The sequence below is a fragment of the Pygoscelis adeliae genome, unplaced genomic scaffold, assembly GCF_000699105.1.
Source record: "Pygoscelis adeliae isolate BGI_AS28 unplaced genomic scaffold, ASM69910v1 Scaffold208, whole genome shotgun sequence".
NCBI classification, from domain to species: Eukaryota; Metazoa; Chordata; class Aves; order Sphenisciformes; family Spheniscidae; genus Pygoscelis; species Pygoscelis adeliae.
This window is the reverse complement of record NW_008825290.1, coordinates 725757-745163: the sequence shown is the minus strand read 5'-3', so window position 1 is coordinate 745163 and position 19407 is coordinate 725757. Positions and strand designations below refer to the sequence as shown.

The 19407-nt window shown below is 46.7% G+C and overlaps 1 protein-coding gene across 1 annotated transcript; it reads left to right on the top strand.

The window, feature by feature from the left end:
* Positions 1 to 515: 515 nt before the first annotated feature.
* Positions 516 to 9466, top strand: KLF15 (Kruppel-like factor 15). Its single transcript, XM_009329927.1, has 3 exons — positions 516 to 599; positions 1726 to 2833; positions 9038 to 9466. The coding sequence occupies exons 2-3, from the start codon at positions 1791 to 1793 to the stop codon at positions 9204 to 9206; spliced, it is 1212 nt and encodes a 403-aa protein (XP_009328202.1). The 5' UTR covers positions 516 to 599; positions 1726 to 1790; the 3' UTR covers positions 9207 to 9466.
* The last annotated feature ends 9941 nt before the right edge of the window (positions 9467 to 19407 follow it).

The following is a 19407-nucleotide window of genomic DNA, read 5'->3' as shown; positions in this document are numbered from 1 at the left end:
ATTTCCTCCATGTGCGTATGAAGGAGGAAGCTGTATCTTTAAGAAATATGTTTCCCCCCCCCCGTTTCCTGTGAAATATTAATAGACGCTGCCAATGGGATGGAGCTCTTTAAGGGTGTTGTGTAAAACATCTCACGCTGTGTTCGCTGCAGCACGGAGCACATAGACACCTTTTGATTTTTCTCCAGCGAAGGCAAAGACAGGGCAAATTGTGGAGATCAGGCGTCAAGGATGCTCTGCAATAGCAATAACAACCATCCCCTTCCCTGCACAAAACTGGGAGCTATTGACTATTCATGGCAAAGCATCCAAAGCGCAGCGGCAGAGCCTGTGGAAAATGACAGCGTGTAACAAGATTGACTGGCATTTCCTTCGTGCTGGGTCACATGCCTCCTAATTCACACACACACAAAACCTCATAGGCTGATCAAATGACTTCTATCTCTGCAGTCCACATACCTTCCACAGAAAGAGTTGTTTTATTATGCACATATACAGCTCTGTTTTCAATCAGTCACCTTGAGCAAATGACTGAGGGCCAGTGTTCGCTCTGTCCGGAGGCCTCTCTGTTTGCTCTCTAAGAGGCATAGTCTCTGTCCGTAAGCAATTTATTTTTTTTTCCTCGGGGGGTGGGGGGGGAAGAAAACAAATACGTAGATGTCCCTCCTGCCTTCCCCTCCCCAGAAGCCTTTCTAGGAAGTTTGCTTGGCTTAACTGGGAAAGCGCAGGACGGTCGCTGCTGTTGGCGAGCGTTGCGGTGGGCTGCACTAGGAAGGATGGATTTTGCCCTTGTGCCTCTGTGGGGTTGCAGCGGGATTATGGCTCACGTGAGTAGGGGCTTGCAGGATGCTGCCTGCTCGCCACCTCGACACGGGGGGGAAACTGGGAGCGCGGCTGCCCACCGTGGGTCACGGCAGATTGAGATGCCGGGGGTCTGTACAAGCCCTCCCAGTTTAGCATTTGGCACGAGGTTCAGATCACTTCGACCTCCGTACCGGGAGACAGAGGAGTATGGAGTGATGAGGTGAAACCAGCCACCAGCTGGCTTGCCAGGACATGGTAATTAGCTCAGTGCAGTGCCAGCCTTATTAAGGGCAGTGCAGGTGATGATGACGTTGGCACACTGATTCATTACATCTGGAGGGGAAAATCCGCCTAGTAAATGCTGAAGCACAGTAAATATTTTTGGCTCCTGACAGACTGATCCTTGCATTATGCTGATTAGCCTATATTTGTGGAATCGAGGAAGTTAAAAATAAGGTTGGTGGAAAGCTACAAGATAAGGAAAGGATTTGCGTTTTATGGCCACCAGCAATAAACTTTTTTATTCGTTTTTTGGGGTGGTAAAAATTTCAACACTTTATTTTTTTCTCCCCATTCCCTTCTTTGGCTCTAGGTTTCACTGTTAGGTGAAAGCCCATAATTTATTTTCTCTTGCCAGTAATATTCTGGAAGGGAGCTGTAAATCTAGAGTGCACACAGTTGGGAAATGATTTCTGAAAGAATTCTTTTGCAAATACGTGGTGCAATCCTGCAAAATGCTTTGGCCCTGACAGTCCTTAGGGGGTGGTACAGACATATCAAAGCGTGTAGCAGCATGTGTACTCAGTGAGACTGGATGCTTTGGACTTTCCTGTGAGATAGAGGGCTTTACGAGCTTTAGTTCATGGAGATAAATTATTAAACCAACTTCTGACTGTTGCTGTTTTGTTTTCCTCCACTCAGGCTCTCACCTGAACTTTTGCCGCCTGGTATATGCTGTTGGGATATCCATAAGAGATCGCCCAGGAATGGTGGATCACTTGCTGCCTACTGATGAATCCTTTTCATCTACAAGATCTTCTCTTGGATACTTTGGGGACATGACAGCAGGGGTGAGGTCCTACCAAATGCTACCTTCTCCCCTGTCGGAAGATGACAGCGACTCCTCCAGCTTTTGTTCTTGTTCCAGCCCTGACTCCCAGGTTCTCAGCTCCAGCTATGGAAGCACGTCCAGTGCAGAAAGTCAGGACAGTATCTTAGACTACTTATTGTCCCAGGCATCTTTGGGGAACACCGCTGCGTCATGGTGGGACAAAAGGAGACTTCAACCGATAGTGAAAGAGGAGTACTTTAGGTTGCCTGAATTTGCCGTGGATATGGAAGACTCAGGACCATTTCAGCCCACGCTTGAGGAAATTGAGGAATTTCTGGAGGAGAACATGGAGTTGGAGCTCAAAGAAAGACCTAAAAGTGAGACCAAGGACTTGAGAGCTTGCAGCCAAGTTTCTGTTGCTTCGCTACAGCAAAAAGACCATATGTTACCCGGCGCTAGTTTAAAAGAGAGTAAAAATGAACAGTTGAGCAGCTCAACGGAAAGTGGCCAAGCTTCAAATGGAGGAATGTCCCTGGAGAATGGGATACCGGTTATGCTCCAAATTCAGCCTGTACAGATCAAACAGGAGTCCAACACGAGCCCCAGTTCCCAAGGACCAGCACAAGACAACATTAAAATTGCACAGCTCCTAGTCAACATCCAAGGACAGACATTTGCCCTTGTGCCTCAGATAGTTCAGTCGTCCAATTTGAACTTGTCCTCTAAATTTGTCCGCATTGCTCCCGTCCCCATCGCCGCCAAGCCAATTGGGCCAGGAGGCATGATCCAGGGTCAGACGGGAATCATCATGGGTCAGAAATTTCAAAAGAACCCTGCAGCAGAACTCATTAAAATGCACAAATGTTCTTTTCCTGGTTGTACCAAGATGTACACGAAAAGCAGCCATTTGAAAGCCCACCTGAGGAGGCATACAGGAGAAAAGCCTTTTGCATGCACGTGGCCGGGTTGCGGATGGAGGTTAGTATCAGGGTGCAGCGCTGTCCTATTCCCCTTCCCCTTTTTGCTCACTTGACCTAACTTGCAGAGCAAGTAGGTTTGCACTCTAATTTAGAAACTGTTTCTGTTCCCAAAACTTTTTCGGTTGGTTTGAGAATTAAGACCTTGTTCTTCCTGTTAGGTAATCTAGGGGCTTTCATAAATGAAATAGCAGAGCATCACCTGCTGGCACCAGCTGTTTAAGTGTCTTAAAAAAAAAAAAGTAGTCCATTGTAATTTGTGTTTCATTCCAAGAGGGTCAGATTAAGCTTGTTATGGCAGGCAATACCTTGTATTCACATTGGTCTGGTTGCAACACACCAGCTGCAGCAGATGCTTGGCTGGTACCAGCTGAGGGCTGTAAGTGAACTGGATGGTTTAGGGCAGAATCACTGTGCGTGGCTGTCTGCGGCTCCAACTGCATGGGGCTAAACACGATCACTGAAGGGCTGTGATAAGCGAGTGTGGTTTAGAGGAGCAGTATTCTGTGCAGCTTCATTGAAAATGCACTCCATCCCACTCCTGGAAATGCTGGCAGTGACACTCTGGCACGCTCTGGGTTTTATTCTCTGCGTTGATTCAGAGAAATGCGTGGGTGCCACTCGAAGTTGCAAAAAGCTGTCAGATGTAACAACATAACCAGAAGGCTGAGGTGGAGTTAAGCATTGCTTGAATGAAAGAAAGATTGCAGGTTTGATTGAGAAAAACATTTTGCAGAGGGTATCTCTTGACTTTTTTTTATTTTTTATTTTTAATACTAGTTGAAAAATTAAAACTTTGTTTAAAAAAAAAAATCAACTTTTTATTTTAAAGAAACTTTGACGTAAGCCTTCCTCCCCCTTTCCAATTAGCTATATTACTAGCCTGCCTGCTGGCAAGAGTTAATATACAGCACCACAAATTATGATGGGAGAAAACAAAATCTTAACTCCCTTGTATTAAATTAAACCGGATTTCTTTCAAAGAATATCCTGCAGAGCTTCAGTGAGCAATGTCTAATGAGGAAATGGGTTGTGATCATGGGGAACAGACGAGGTAAAAAGTAACAGGAGAGGGTTGTGTAAAAATGCAAGTATGTGAGACATGCAGCAGTTAGAGATGGCTGGATTGGTTTGAGGGAAAAGGTCAGAATGGGGCTGAATCCTCTGCTTCCCAACTGGACCAGTTTGAAGTTTGCCTCTTGGCGGGACTGAGGAGATCAATGCAATTGACTTCTTTGCTGATTTCCTTTCCTGTTACAGTTTATGGTGCCTCTACAAGCTGGTGGTGCTTTTCTTTCCTTTTGTACTGGTGGTACTTCTCATGAGCTGGACTCAGTGGCTCGCTGCTCAGGATGCACTGAAATTAAAGCCATGTTATTTAGCTGATGGGTCCCATAAGCTGCAGGCTGGTTTGCTCCTGACTTGCAGTAGAGGCACTCACTCCTTTTTATCTGGTTGCCAGAGTACGTGTGCACAGGCAGCAGATGTGCCTCCTGCCTGTGAATGTGCTTTTGGGTGTCACGTTGGCTTTCCTTGTGCTGGGATGTGAGCAAAACTCTCATTTTTGTGACAAATGCATGTGGCACGTGAGGGTTTGTCTGATCCATGCTGAGATTTATACCAATGCTTCCAATGACTTTTGGGGCTCAAGATCAGGAGCCTGAAGTGTTGCCTGTGGGTGACCTTCTCCGGCTCTGTCTTATTACAGAGCTGGTATTTCCCAGGCTGCAAAACCAAGGGGAACATCTAGGAAAAATATTAAGTGGTAAGGCATGGAGATTGAATTTACACCAGGGTGCCTGCCTTCTCCCAGCATTACAGCGAATAGTGTGGATCAAAAGCAGGATGTAGGTGTAAGGTGGGCCAAGAGAAGTGCAGCTCCCACAACCAGGAGACCCTGAACTTTCACTCTCAGCCAGCCACAACTTTTTAAAGATGAGGAGCCCAACAGGGATGAGAAATTAACCACCTTAGCTATGAGGAACATGCGTCTTGTCCACAAACAGCTGCTGGAAGGGCTTTTCAAACTCTCTATTGCCGTTTGTCTTCTTGCATTTCATGGCCCAGGCTGGTACGCCAGTCCCCAACACCCCCAAACTTTGGAAGGGCTCTGCTCAGAGCAGGGAGGTTTATAGCCAGCAGGAGAGGCAGCGCTTGGGTAGCTGCTTCCTGCGTTCACAACAATACTTAGCACCGGCCTGAGATTGCTGCACATCCCCTACGCGCTGCTCCCACATCAAGGGCCAGACCCAGCTGAGCACTGAATTACTCAGTCCCCTTTCATCAATAAAGCATGTTTACCTTTTCCAGAAGTTCAGCGAGAGCTGTGATCTCACATGACTGAAGTCAAATGCATCTGGACTCTGTTCTTAGTTTTATATCATCTCAAATGAATTTAAGCACTAAAACACTGCTGGGCTCTGCTTTCCACCCCCTTTCCCTGCATTCTTGTGCTTGCGTATTTATTTTTTCACCGAAGACACTTAAGGTCTGACCTCACTGAAGATAGTAATTTTGAAAACAAAACAAAGTGTTGCCTAGCACAGCGTGGCTGAGCTGTTGGGGTTTAAAGCTTTCCCAGCTCTCTGGGCAGCCTGCTACGGTGAAGTTGCATGCTTTAAATGCACCAAGGTAGGGGTGTGCACACAGCAAACCCTTTTGCTAACCCCTAGGACGGTAGGAGAGCCCCAAGCACCTCCCTGGAGGAGGCTGAACCCTGCTTGCTTGTGCACTTCCTTGGCACAGGGCAAGAGCTGTTTTCGGCAGGCTGCAGAGAGGCGTTCATAAGTGGCTGGTGACCCGTTGCGTTCAATACCCCGCTGTACCGGTCGGTGCACTGATCCGTGTCATGCCAGCTTATACCTTTGGCACACAGCAACCTCTGGTTAGCGCTGCTCCTGAGACAGCCCTGACCAAAAAGCTGAGCTGTAGCATGGGCCAGTCCCCAGCAGCCGTGTTATGGCGTGGAGCAGGAGAAGCTCTTGCTTTCCCTCCCCTGGCACAGCGGCATACAAAGCTGCAGTTGTTGTAAGGCCCGGGGGATTAGGCAATCACGTTTAAATGCCCTGCTGCATCTTCTGGCTGGAGGCACTTCCCCACAGCCGGCTCTGCAGGTAACAGTGTGCAAGACAAACTCTGCCTGCTTTGGTAGGGAGGGTTTAAAGGCTTGTAATGCATGTGGCTGGGAACGTGTATGGGACCGGGTGAGCGTGGAAAGGACCGCGCGTGAGACAGGGCAGGGCAGGCATCTTGCATTGGCCTTTTTTGCTGGTGCTGTGCAAAGGGGTTTGCAGGTGCGCAGGAGCAGCACTGGTTTACCATAGTTGTGCTTTGGGGATGGGCAGGATGAATCTAGAGCCTCCCCCTCCACTGCGGAGGAGAGGTACAGCCTGAGTCAGTCTCAATGGCTGGTGGCTGTGGTAGGGACCATGGAGTATCAGGCTGAAGCTATTGACCTTTCTTGCCCTGTGAACCACATAGCAATGTCCTCGTATGGCCAGGAGACACAGGACACATCCTACATATCAGGGAGCTCTAGGATTTGTCTTCAAGGGAGATGTAGTTACAGGTCCTTTGGGGTCCCACCAGATGGAAGGATGAAGGAAACTCTTCCAGTTGCTGTGGGATTGCCCGGATCCCTCCACCTTTCTTTTGAAGGAGGAATCCTTCTGAAAATGGCAGGACTTGGGATAGTGAGGTGTTCCTTGGAGGTGCTTTTTTTTGTTTGAATTTGGCATTCCACTGGGGATTATGTGCAGTTTTCTTGGGATGATCTCAGTGCCAGAACGTGCTGCAAATATCATTTCACTGCAGAGCCAGGCCACCAGATCCTCCTGGCTTCCTTGTCCTAACCTTTGCGTTGTTTTTTTGTAAACACACCGACAGCTCGAAGTTTATTTCTGTGGGCTCTGTAAGTTGATCTTTCCGTGACTGCTGGGGAACAGTATTGCAACATTCCTGCCTCTTCAGCTAAGGACATCGTTATGAAGCAGAGTGTATTTTTATCAGATGAACTCATCCGAGCTCCCAGGGTATGAGTGGAGCTGCTCATTCCTGACATGCGCCTCTTTCTCCCCCACCATCCATGCAATTCCCATCAAAATGCACTAGCGGAGCTCTTGTGCAGGACTAGCCATGTGCTACTGCACTTCTGTTGCGGATGGTGACCTTAATGGCCAAGGACATGGGACAAGGCAACCCGGCCACATCTGGTTTTACTCCTTTGAGTGATAAACCGATAAGAGGACGGCTCTTTGCAAAGGTGCTTTTCCCTCTCTGTTCCCTCTTTACTCTGGACGTGGTTGCCACCACTGCCAACAGGTCCATTCCTTGTCCAGCACTGAGTCCCGCTGAGGCGGTCTGCACAGGCAACATCCTGCCCTCTCCAGAAAGATGCTTAGTCCCACTCGTCTGTAGCTCTATAAGAGCATCCCTCCAGGGATGCAGCACTGGGACTAGCTCACTGCTAAGGACTCAGGAGAAATCCCTGGCCCTGCTGCTCCCAGGTCCAGACTGTGGTTTTGGGAAGCCATGGCTGGAAGGAGCAGGGATGCTAGAGAAAGCAAATGTGCAAGTACTAGGGGTGAAGAGAAACCTCTGTCATAGCCTTTATAAAGAAGATATGTCCCAGACAAGGAACAGGTTGATGGCTCCGTTCGGGCATCTGCCTGTTGCTCTTAATGGTGAATTTGACTCTCACCATGGGGATACCGAAGCAAGGAAAGGGAGAAAAGCAAGAGAACGGGTGAAGGAATCTCCCCTAGAAATGCCCCTGGGAGAGATGTGTCCATACCCTACCTTACCGACGGCAAGTATCTGTGTCTGCTTTGTGCTGGCTGAACACTCTCTGAGTAGCATCATCAGGCTGAGGAGCTGCAGGAACTAAAGAAACCATTCCCAGCTTTCCCAGCGCCTGCGCCCTGTTCCTCAACTGGTGGCGGGAGATGAGAGCTAATTAAAACCTTTATGTGGAAACTTATTTTTCTTGCAAGAAGGACTTATTCATAGGAGCCCAGTGGTCCTGTTTTCCCCCTTTCATAAAAATAGCGTATTCACTCTGTTGGTGATGTGATATTTTGCTCCAGAAGGGCACATTTTTCTACATGTTCTTTCCCCCATTTATTTAGCTAGTGGCCATGACTTCATTTATTTATTGTAAATAAACAGCTGATACCATTTCTTGCAAGCTCTCTTTCTGTGCAGCTCTTTGTTACTGCTCTGGCAACAAACCACTTAATTGCCCTTTGTCAGGCAGCAAATTTTTTGTACCCATCTGGACAGGGCTGTTTTAGTGTGACATTATTAATTAACCCTGTGGCTCCCAGTCATGTCCAAGCTGGAAATAGAGCCAGCCCTGCTGTTAAGACCGAAGGATTAGCTGATTTGAGTTCAGTAAAGCCTGTGGGATTCACAGTGGCTATTTGGGGATTTTTCTGTGGAGATGGAAGGTGGGGAATATCTAAAATTGAAATGACTCTGGGAGACAATTTTGGTAATTAAAGGCTCAATCTTGATTTCAATTTACCCATGAAATAACTATGCTAATGGCCATTGGGGCCCACCTGGATTTCAGCTGTTACGATGTTGAGCATCTCTGGTACTGAGATGTTAATGACTCTTTATTTAGCCTGCAGGAGCACATACAAAAGCCAAGTTTTCAGCTAGATCTGATAAGCCATGTAGCTTCTGGGTAGCTATGTCTGGCTGTTATCGGTGGTCCATCTCAAACTAGGAGCAATTACTGGATGTCCGTTGTACTTGTGTCAGTGGGAGCTTGGAGCGGACCTCACCTGCAGGACGTTGGTTGTTATCTCTGCTCGAGAAGGGTCCATGCTTGGGTTCGCAGGAGAGAGGTTGCGGGACAGGCTTTGAAGGGGACTGGCAGAGGTATCAAGAGCAGTGCTGTTTTTGTTGAGCTGTACCCATGTCATTGGGTTTAGGGCAAGGCTGGCACAAACGTTGCCTCCATGCATTGCTCTGAGTCCAGAGTTGACATGGGATGAGGTTGATAATTCTGTGTTTCCATCACTGCTGCTGATGGCCGGTTAGGACCAGGCTGGCCCTTTTGTGTGTCCCTTTCAGTTCACGTGTTCAGGCTTTGCTGCAAGCGGAGTCTCCCAGTGGCCTGAGGGGACTTTTTTTCCGCTGTGAGAGACTTAGCAATGTAAAAAAACATTTATCTGAAAAGGCTTCTCTTCTCTTGCAGGTTCTCCAGGTCAGATGAGCTGTCCCGGCACAGGCGCTCCCACTCGGGGGTGAAACCCTATCAGTGTCCCGTCTGCGAGAAGAAGTTTGCTCGAAGTGACCACTTGTCCAAACATGTCAAGGTGCATCGGTTCCCACGAAGCAACCGCTCCATCCGCTCCGTGAACTGATTAGTCCTGCTTTCCCCTTCCCGCCCAGCCATCCTACAACAGCCGATGACAGCACTTTGCTCACTATATTTCTAGTGATAATTTATTTGTCTCCACAGAACAGTCAATGCTGTTACTTGATACCACCATGTCTGAGTGTCCCATGTCCTTTAAACATGATTTGAGAATGAAGTTCTTTTTGGGTCAGGGGAGGGGGGGTGCTTCTTCCTTTTTGTCTCTTTTTTTTTTTTTTTAAGGATGTTATTTTCCTTTCCTTCTATCTTTCCCTCCTTTGCTGCTGCTTCTTTTGGAAATTACAGTGTTTTATTTTTAGCTGTTTTCTGCTGCACAGGAAAATGTAAGAGTTGCTTGCTGCTAGTTAAATTCCTGAGGGCTTTGCTCATGTACAGGCCATTCATTGTGAGTTTTTATTAAGCTGCTCTATTTGTCCAGTTTGGAAACAGCAAATTCCTTTTGAAATGAAAACAACTCCTTTGTTTTTGGGTCGCCTGAGCCAAGGATTTGTAGGGGCTGGCCATAGGAGGAGGAACAGTGGGAGTCAGGGACAGGGGGAGGCAATGCATGGAGAGCGCTGGAATGTGCCTCCGCGCCTCTCTGATTTCTCCGGCTCACATTTACCTTTTCCTTGGCTAGGGCTATATATAAATATTTATGTATATATTCATACATACATATATATTTAAGCAAAGGCATATCCCAAGCAAACCCTGAAGCTCAGGCTGGATGAAATGGCTTGGAGTGGAGCCTCTTGGTGTGGCTGAGCACGTACTGTGTGAATGCTTCTCCTGTCTTGTGCTGCCATGGGGGTGAAGGGATGCTCATGCGTCGAAGGAAGCGCTGCTTTCCTTTGACTCTGGTTTGCAGCATCCACTGTCTTTAGCAGAAGAGCTGTTGTCTAGCACGTAAAGCAGCAGGAAGCCGTTAGTGAGAACGGCTGAGCTCTGTTCCTGTCTCTGCTCCTGTGCTCTTGTGTGATCTTGGGGGAGAAACCAAAGCACCAGTCCCAGAGGTACCCGATGGTCCTGGTGAGCACCAGGCATCCCGAGCATCCACTGCAGGTCAACGCCTCGCTGGTTGGAGCTAAGTCTACGTTTGTCTGCTGGCCAGCAGGGTCTTCTAGGATGTACCTGTACCCAGGGGAGGATGGGAGGCATCGTGGCCTGGTGGGACAACACCGCAAGATCTTCTGTCCAAGGGTGATCTTCAGTGCTAATCCTCTACTTACTGACAGCCATGTCAGAGCTCCATGCAGCTGGGGTGGGCGAATGGGTGAGAACAGTAGCCAAAAGAAACAAATTTGTGTGGTAGCTGGCTAAGAAGGGAATTTAAACAAATAATCAGATGGTAACAGGCAAGTGATTTTGTTTGTGTTTCTTCTTGTTTTGTTTTTCCTTTTGAACTCTGACGATTGTAAGAAGCTTTAGAAGAAAATAGAATTCAGTAATTAGGCACGATTTTATAATGGATGTTGCATTTCTTTTCCATTCGCAGATGGCATCTGTTTGTCTTTTTGTTGGCAAAATGGGAAATAGGAAACTGCGATTCTAGCGCTAGGCAGAGCAGGAGCCCGCACTGTGCAAGAACAGCAGGTCTAGCTAAAGCGAATGCATTCCTTTTGTCCTCTAGAAATTAATATAAATGAACTATCATCTATTGACTGGTTTATATCACATCCTATGAATGTATGTAAATAAAACTGTACATAGATGCATATCTATATAAAATATCTTTTAATAACGTATCAAAATTTGTGTAAATTGGAAACAAAAATACCTATAAAGCCAGTGTACATAAGTTACAATTCTGTATATTTTCTTTTGTTCTTCATAAAAATATATTTACTTTGACAATAAAATGAAAATGGAAATTTTAAATCCCTCCTTGAAATTATTATTCATTAATTTTCTTTGTAGCCAGCTCTGTAATCAGGACAATAGCGCTTGAAATTTTGATTCACCTGGATGTAACTTTTCAGGTGCTGGGTAACAGGTAGATGATGGAACAGATCTGAAGTTGTCTTCAGAAGTTTTTCTCATCTCAGAAAGTTCTTGGGAGGCGCGAGATGTTTCAGCTCTCCCTTCGCCGGAGACCTCACGCCTCGCCTGGCAGCCACGCTGGGACACAAATGCCTTCTGTGGTTTCTGACCGCTGTGGAACAGGTCTGCAACTGCAGTAAAACTGTGGTTAATAAATTAGAGCAAGCAGGTTTTGAGGAAATTCAAGCTCTAGTGGTTTGTGTGAAGGAGGAAGGGCTTCGGAGTCTGCTCGAGACCGTGACAGTGACTACTGTGTGACCCAGGACAAAGGACTCAATTGCCATGTGCTGCAGTTCCCTTTCTTGTAAAATGGGGATAATAATGCATCATAGTGATACTGTGGGACTTAATTTACATTTGTGTGATCCTTGGATGGAAGGAGCAAGCAATAAGACTAGTAGTCACAGGATTAGATTGTGAAAGAAAGGCCTGGCACAGAGGAGGTCTTGGTCCCAAGGCGCTTCAGTTGGCTCTTCTGTAAATCCCATGTCTGAAAGAGTGATGTGAAGGATCTGTGGTATGAAGCATGCCTCAGGCCTGAGGAGAAGACGCCCTGTTCTGCAACAACCATTGCTTCCCATTCGTAACAACAGGGGCATGAACATGATGCTCTTGTGATCTGCAAGCCAGGACATCTCTTGCACTGTGCTTTTGGTTGCTTGGCCTCCACTGAAAGAAGAAACCAGCAACGTTACTGGTGTTAAAATCACTTCTGAGTCTCCATGGGAGCAATGGTGCAGTGGCTCCAGATCTTCCTCCAGCAAGAATCGCCCTGAGATGAATGGGCACTTAGGGATTAAAATCTCTCCCTGAAGAACAGCCACCAAAATGCCAGCTGATGAGCCAGGGTTCTCCAGACCCCTGATTATTTTTCCCAGAGAACCCCTATGAGTCTGGCAAGAGGACCGAGGGATGAGGCAGACTAAGTTCTGTTCACTCCAGGCTGTTGTTACCTCCTGAGATGTAGCCTCAAGACCAGAGTCCTAAGGACAGCTGTTTTAAGAGTGCTAGTCACATACACGCTTTAATTAGCAAGCCTGCACCAAGAGGAGCTCCGATTCCCTTCTGTTCTCACCCTATCAACATCATGCATTAAACTAGCTGCTTTATTTTAACCAGCGTCTCAGTCTCCTCCCCATCTCATCTGGAGTTCTGATATTGCTGTAATGTTGGGCAATTCACCCTGCAAGACACTCGGGGCAGAAATTGTTATTTTTCTGCAAGAGGCAATACTTAAAGCTGAAGTGGAGTAATGCAAAATACCTGCTGTTGGAGCACAGCAGTGCAGAAATCTAAGATCTAAGCTATGTTTTAGCCTGGAAAATTTTCCATGAAACGCTTATTCTCTTTTTTTTTCTTTTTTCTTTTCTAAGTACGGTTTCTGAGTGTGGATTGTGTGGGTTTTTCTGGCTCATACCTGTAAGGAAATTTAAGTTTACGTACAAATTGCAATGTTTTGCTCAAAAGAGTAGGGCCATGTTTGCTGTGAAAGGAGAGTTAGTTCTGCATGAAAATTAAGACATTTTCAGAGGTTTGCGACAAAAAAGTAGAAATTTCCAAAAGAGATTTTGATGTTTGTTTTATGTGGAATTACTGGCCTGCCTGGGCCTTGCTGATTCATGAGAAAAATGTGGCATTGCCTTAAGCCTGATTGCTCTTTACCCACCTGAAGATAAATATATATTTAAGTGCTTTGATGCCACAACTGTAGATAAGATTATTATGTCCCTGCTTCAGCAACTGTGCATGGCAAAGCACAGCATGGCATCGTTATACATGTGCCTAAGTCTCATTGACTTAAAACATCTATAATTGGGTTTCTGAGGTGTGAATGGACACGTGTGCAGTGTTAGAGCCTTCACGTAATGATCATGATCTGGTTCCTAACACTTGCGAGATCTCTGTATGTTTCTAAAAGGTTTTACTGGCAATTTCTGTCTGTTTATACTCTCTTCATCAGAGTTAGTGGTGAAGGAATAGTGTTACGAGAGGTGAGGAGCCATCAACTGGGAAGGTTGTACTCGAGGTAAGGACTAAGCATAAGGAATAAGAGTAAAGTGATATTTCTGTAAGGTGACCCGACTTCTGTGACCCATGGCTAAACACAGAGCAGTGGAGTGATGTGTCCAAGACCACAGAGCAACGCAGAGGGGAAATGGGAACAGAACGAAGAAGTCCCAAATCTCCTTTGCCCCAGACAGTGGCACAGACCACATGTCAATAACACACAGCGGGTTATAGAAGGCAAAGAGTAACAGGACACGTAAGTGAGACATCAGATAAGCAAAGAAAGGTAAAGACGGGGCATTAGATAAAGTCAGGCTGCACTGATAACTTTTGGAAAGGATGCCAAGGAGAGAGGAATAAGAGCTCACTTGCTGCTGTGTTGCACTTGGGAGTCACCAAGGTAAAACTCCCTAAGAAGGGTCCTGCTCCCCTGACCTGTGTTATGTGGGAGCTTTTTCCCCTGGCAGTTTGGGGGGGAGCTCAGAGAGCTGCACTCCTATGGAAAGCAAACCAGCCCATCAAGCAGCGTGGTGTGATGAAAGGTGGCAAATATGGCTCTCTGGAGGAGTGCTTGCGTTTAGACCTGTGCTGTTTACAACAGTCCCCCGCTTCCTACCCTCCCCGGGGGGTTGTTTCCACTTAAATCCTTGTGCCCGGAGACTTCTCCTTGTCTAAATGGCCACTATACATTTAATCCAAACAACCAGGTGACTCCAGCACAAAGCCAGTGGCAATAAGCCAGTGTTAATGATTACCCCGGGCCCCTTGGTTTATGTAAGTCTGGATGTGCTGTACCACGGGCTCTCAGCTCGGACCTGCCCTCCCTGTCTGGCAGCAATACCAAGGACCTGCCAACACACATAGAAAGCTGTTTGGAGCCAGCTGGGATTTTCCTTCTCCCCTTTTGACAGCACCTATGAAGCCCGTTATTCACTCGGTTCAGTGATTGCCATGCTTTGCTTGCTTGTTATTCAGAGACATTGCTTTTAAAGAATGAGTTGTGCTAAGCTCCCACTGACTTCAGCTCAAGCCAAGGACAGTGACCGCCATGGCTTATCCAGGGAAAAAATTTCCCAGCTAAGGCAGGGACTGCAGATCCTGGTGGGTCCTTGGCTTTCTTTGCTCGTTTCTTCTGGGACGTGTGTTTTTGTGGCTTTCAATCTCTTATCCCACAGGTTTTAGTTTTATTCTTGCTTTTTTTTGGGGGGGTGGGTGTGTTTGAAGGTGTGTGGTGTGTGAAAAATAGATGTTGTGAAGAATCTTTCAGCCTTAACATCTAGTGTGTGTTTGCATACAGCTAGAGGGATGGGACTTAATGACTCTTTTGGTCAAATGATCCTATATCATGAGGTTTGTAGCTCCTCAGTGCTCAGCGTTTTACAGGTCTGAGCTTTTAACTGCCCTGCCAGCTCAGTGCAGGTCTTCCTCCAGCTGGAGCTGGAACACATCCTTCATCTCTTGCTGTGTTCCCTACCCGAGTATCACTTTTCTAATGGTTTTGTGGTGAGGCTGACTCAAACCCCATGTAAGTACTTGATCTACAGAGCTAAGGCTGGATGAATTTCCTAGCCGTTGGAGAAGTCTGCTGTGGAGAGCTTTCATCAGCTCACCTATCCTGCCCCATGGAGTGTGTCTGCCTTGGCCAGCACCTTGGTGAGCCCCAGCTTGCTATTTAAGTGTCCTGTGGTTCAGAGCAACATCTGACAAGGCTCTGGCCATCACGAGCAGAGGGCAGTGTTTGCATCTCTGCCGAGTGCAGCAAGCCAAGGCGTCAGGTGGAATGGGAGTGAAATACACAAATGACAAACAACTGCTGGGAAAGCCAGCTCTCCTCTTGCTCGCACTGGTGCACGTCTGGTAACTCTTCCCCTGCTCATGGTGGAGTCCTAATCATCCTGAAAGGGAGAGAAAATTGAGGTGAATGTGGCCTATAGTTCTCTGGAAGGGAGCGGAGGAAGAAAAACAGAAACTAAAGCAAGTTATGGTGTAACAGGCACTGTTCTGTCTTTTCTGGCACAAAGAGAGTAACAGGCTCTTTTCGCAGAAAGGGCTCTGCTTGTTGTGCAGGAGGAGGGTGGTCTGAGCTAGCAGCCAGCGTCAGAGCACCTGGTGTGAAGTGCTCTGGGGCAACGGCAACTTTATGGCAGGGGGCTTAGTGAATGATAGTCATAGGTCATGCCTTAGACAGTTGGCAGACATAAAGAGAAGGGGCTGGGATTGCTCACTGTCAGTCCTTCAGGCCTCCTTCCTTGTATAAGGATGCCACTTTTCTGCTCCTGACTCTGTAGCTAATTCTTGGAGTGGCCTCGAGTGAGTCTTAGCACTTCCCAAAGCAGAAATATTATTTATCCATATGACCCAGATACTGGGAACCTCAATAATTACAAGGCACTCTGAGATCTTCAGTGGAAACATCTATCCAGGAATTGTTTTGCATGTGACTGAGGGTGGAGTCCAGCAACCCACAAAAAGAAAGGTACAAAGAATTACTGTTCTGTATCTAAAAAAGCCTCTGGCATCTGCTTCTCCTAGTGAGTCCAGCGGGCACCAGCTTAAGCCCAGCTAGTTATTCCAACATTATGGTTGCAAATACAGGGATCAGGCTATTGGGCTGAAAAGAGTCCAGGCATTTAGTAAACTCGCCTTCCATAAGCGAAGGAGTGACGTGAATGTTCGTGTTTGGCTGTTGACTGCTGACTTTTTCTGAGAACTCTATAAATGGCAGCCAGGTAGTCTCTCACTTTTGTTTCTCTGGTGTGCGTTGTTTTTCTGTGGACAACGTGTCCTGGACCTGAGAGAGTTGGCTGGAGCTAGTTTCATTCAGACTGGGTGTCCCTAGTGGCAGATAATGCATCAGGGAGGGCAAAGGGCTTGGAAATTTCATTATGTCAGAATGGCCGTCCTGCAGCCAGAGCGGCTGGAAAAACACCCAGGCTGTGCTGACGGCGGCAGCATCGTAGCAAGCAGTCTCATGGACTGGCACTTGTGCTGGACCTTGGCTCTGCTGTGCCAGTTCACACATCTGACCAGGACACTGTGGCACCGCAGAGCTGAGATGTGGATGCGGGTGTCCCGGGGCAGGGCTGATGTGGGGAGCCCCTTGCTGTAAATGAGACCTCTCTGCCTCAGCTGATGTGGAAATGGCCTCTGGTACGGGCTTGTCCCTTCTGGAAGTGGCAGATGCTCCTGGGGAAGGTCAGCTTTGGCTGGAAGGGGAGTGAGGGTGATGAGCAATCTGTCCTCCCTCAGAAAATCGAGTTAGTTACAGTTGAGAAGTTTGCTGGTAAACTCTCCCTCTTGCTCCCTAGGAATTAATGGCACAACTGGAGGGTGTTCATTTACCTGCCACCTGGGACCTTTAGTCTCCTCACAGGGTATTCCAACAACTGATAAATACACATTAGTAACACACTTGCCTTCAAAAGCGCATGGATTTTCTTTGGCACCGAAGCTTGCAACAGCCCTTCTGAAGCACCGTCTGGTTGCCTGAGCGCTTACCCCTCACTCAGTATCACTGGCACTGCCTGGTAGATAATCCAGGCTTGTGCGTGAGATCAGTGACACCCATGAAAGTTTAATGCGAATCAATCTGTGTCATGCCTAAAGGAATGATTAGCAAATTAGAATTGGTCCTGATGACTTCATGAGAGTTACCTGATACCCTGTGACAGATCCCTGGTGGGTGGAGGACTGTGAATTCAGGGAGAGCTGGAGCCACCTTTCTTGCTTTGCTCCTGCATTTTCATGCTAATCTCAGTGAAACAAATTAGCTGTTCTAAATTAATAATAATATTTGGTACTTCTCTAGCATCTTACAGCTGAGGAGCAGAACATGCTTCCCAGTGGGGAATTAAGCCTTTCAAGCGCCCTGAAGAGTAGTTGTCACCTTCATTGTGCAAAGTCAGAAAACGCATTTAAATGATTTGACTAATAGTTCTTGGGGAGCTTGTGGCAGAGCTGTAGAGCAAACCCAAATGTACCAATTCCTTCTCAGACCTAGGCGTTAATCACAGCTTAATCATTTGATATGATTTTGAGATGTGTACACACTGATGTATAGATGCAATTAATTGAAGCACACTGGGGGAGAAGTGGGGATGCTTTTTAGCCCTCTGGATATGCTTAAGACCTGCATAAGGTCAAGCACAAGGAATGACAAATGTGTTCATTTTGCTGATGTAGCATGAGGGATGTTGGCACAGGTGTGCTGTGGCCCTCGCAGCTGCTGCAGGACCTGGGGAGCAGTAGGGAGACAACTTGGCTATACCTGCTTGTGACTTTTTGAGTCCTTGCAATGGCCCTCAGTGACCTCTGCAGATGGGTTCATGTTCTTCATCTTCTGTGGGGACCATGCTGGCTCCCACAGTAAGTAGCAACAAGTTCAGCTTGAATTCTCCCCCCCCCCCCCCACCCTATCCTCCCACAATTTCTTTATCACCCCATAAAGCACTTCCATGCTGCTTAAGACTTCACCCTTATGGTCTGATCAAAAGGAGGCTGATTTGCACCCTCAGAGGTTTCCTTGCACTAAAACCCAATTTGCTCCTTGCAGTACCTTCCTATACATCTATGTACAATCTTTCCTTCCTTAACTTTGATACTTTCTGCTTACTCTTCTCAAACACATTTGTTTTAAAGAAAATGACCGGCTGCTGATGCACTAGCTGTTATCTATTAACACAAATATTTTAGATTGCATAAGAGTGCCCATTTTGAAAGTTAGTACAGAAGATCTAGTCCAATGTAATCTCTGCTGTTTATTCTGATCTTTTATTCAACTTCTGCAACTAGGTAATTTGTGTGGGATTTAATAAACTCTACTCTTTGTTGTGATAAGTTCTAATTATTACTTTCAAGGCAGTTTGTTGGATCAACAAATAACTAGTCACTAGCTAGAGTGATGTGCTGTTGAGAGGAAGGTTTCTACCTGCCTTATAGTGACTAAGTAGGTATATGTAACCCACAGAGAAACCTCACAAATAGAGTCTGTGTGTCATAGATGCAGTATATTTGCAGAGCAAGAGATAGCCTGAGTCAGCTGGCAGTCTAACAAGATGCACAGGACAAATAAAGCCCATTTGGGGCTGCCCAGAAAAAAAAATTCATTTTCATTAGGAGAAAATTGAAAGTGTTCACCAGAAAATGTGAGAGAGCAAGGGAGCAAGAGAGACAGCAGAATTGTTAATGTGGTGGTAGGCAGTCACTGGGGATGCTGGCTGTGCTGGTTCAGTTCCCAGAACTGCTGGATTGGTCCTTCGCTGCGGCTGTGTGATGCCTGGACCTGCCAGTGTTGGGTGTTTTGAAGTGATGCTCCTTCTTCCTCATTTTCTTTCCACGGAGGCTCCTCTTGTGAACTGAGGATGTTGTGATTTTACCAGAAAGACTCTATTGATGAGCTAATGTTAAAGACAAATAAAGTTTCTAGTGCAAAACATTGCAGCCAGCTGGGGGTTTATTTAAGTGAAGTACTATTCGGGGACTCGCTGTGGTCACGCAGCTATGCAGAGAGAATGAGGAGTGGAATCTTCTCTTAGTTTGTCCTTGAAGACCTCTCATGAGGCCACATCTGTGGCTATGTTAACAGAGGAGCCCTGGAACAACGGGGTGCGAAGGCAGTGGAGGGCTCTCCATAACCCACTTGTCTGCTGTCGGCACCTCCTCTCTCTTTCTAGTTGAAGGTCTTCCACCAGTCAAGCTTTTCTGTCAAACGAATTTCAGATTTTTTCAGTTTTTGTAAAAGATTTTTATGCTTTTTTTTTTGGTCCAATGCAAATTTCAAGAATTATGTGGTTTTGTTCAAACCTCCGCAGTTCTCTTTGAAGTTGACTTTTCCTTCACTTTTCAGCAACGCCAGAAATGTGATTTTTATGACCAAAGCATGAACAGCTCACTGGAACAGACTTCTTTCACGTTTGTAGATATTTTCATGGGACAATGTCCACTGTTTCCTGCTTGTCTTTGGAAAATATCCACCTCAGAGTCCCATGGCTGCAACCTCTAAATGCAACCATATGATAAAAGCCATTTGCTGTTCCCCTTGCCTGGCATCAGCACACAGACTCAACCCATGAAGACCATCTCAAGGCCATTTGCGTACTCTGGGGAAAGTGTGACACTGAAGAGAAGACTCAACTAAAGTGTTTAGGGCCTTCAAGTGG

Bases quoted from the DNA above. Each gene is read 5' to 3' on its own strand.
- KLF15 (XM_009329927.1), top strand. From the start codon at position 1,791: ATGGTGGATCACTTGCTGCCTACTGATGAATCCTTTTCATCTACAAGA. The intron at 2,834-9,037 runs GTTAGTATCAGG...CTTCTCTTGCAG, and splicing joins TGGCCGGGTTGCGGATGGAG to GTTCTCCAGGTCAGATGAGC.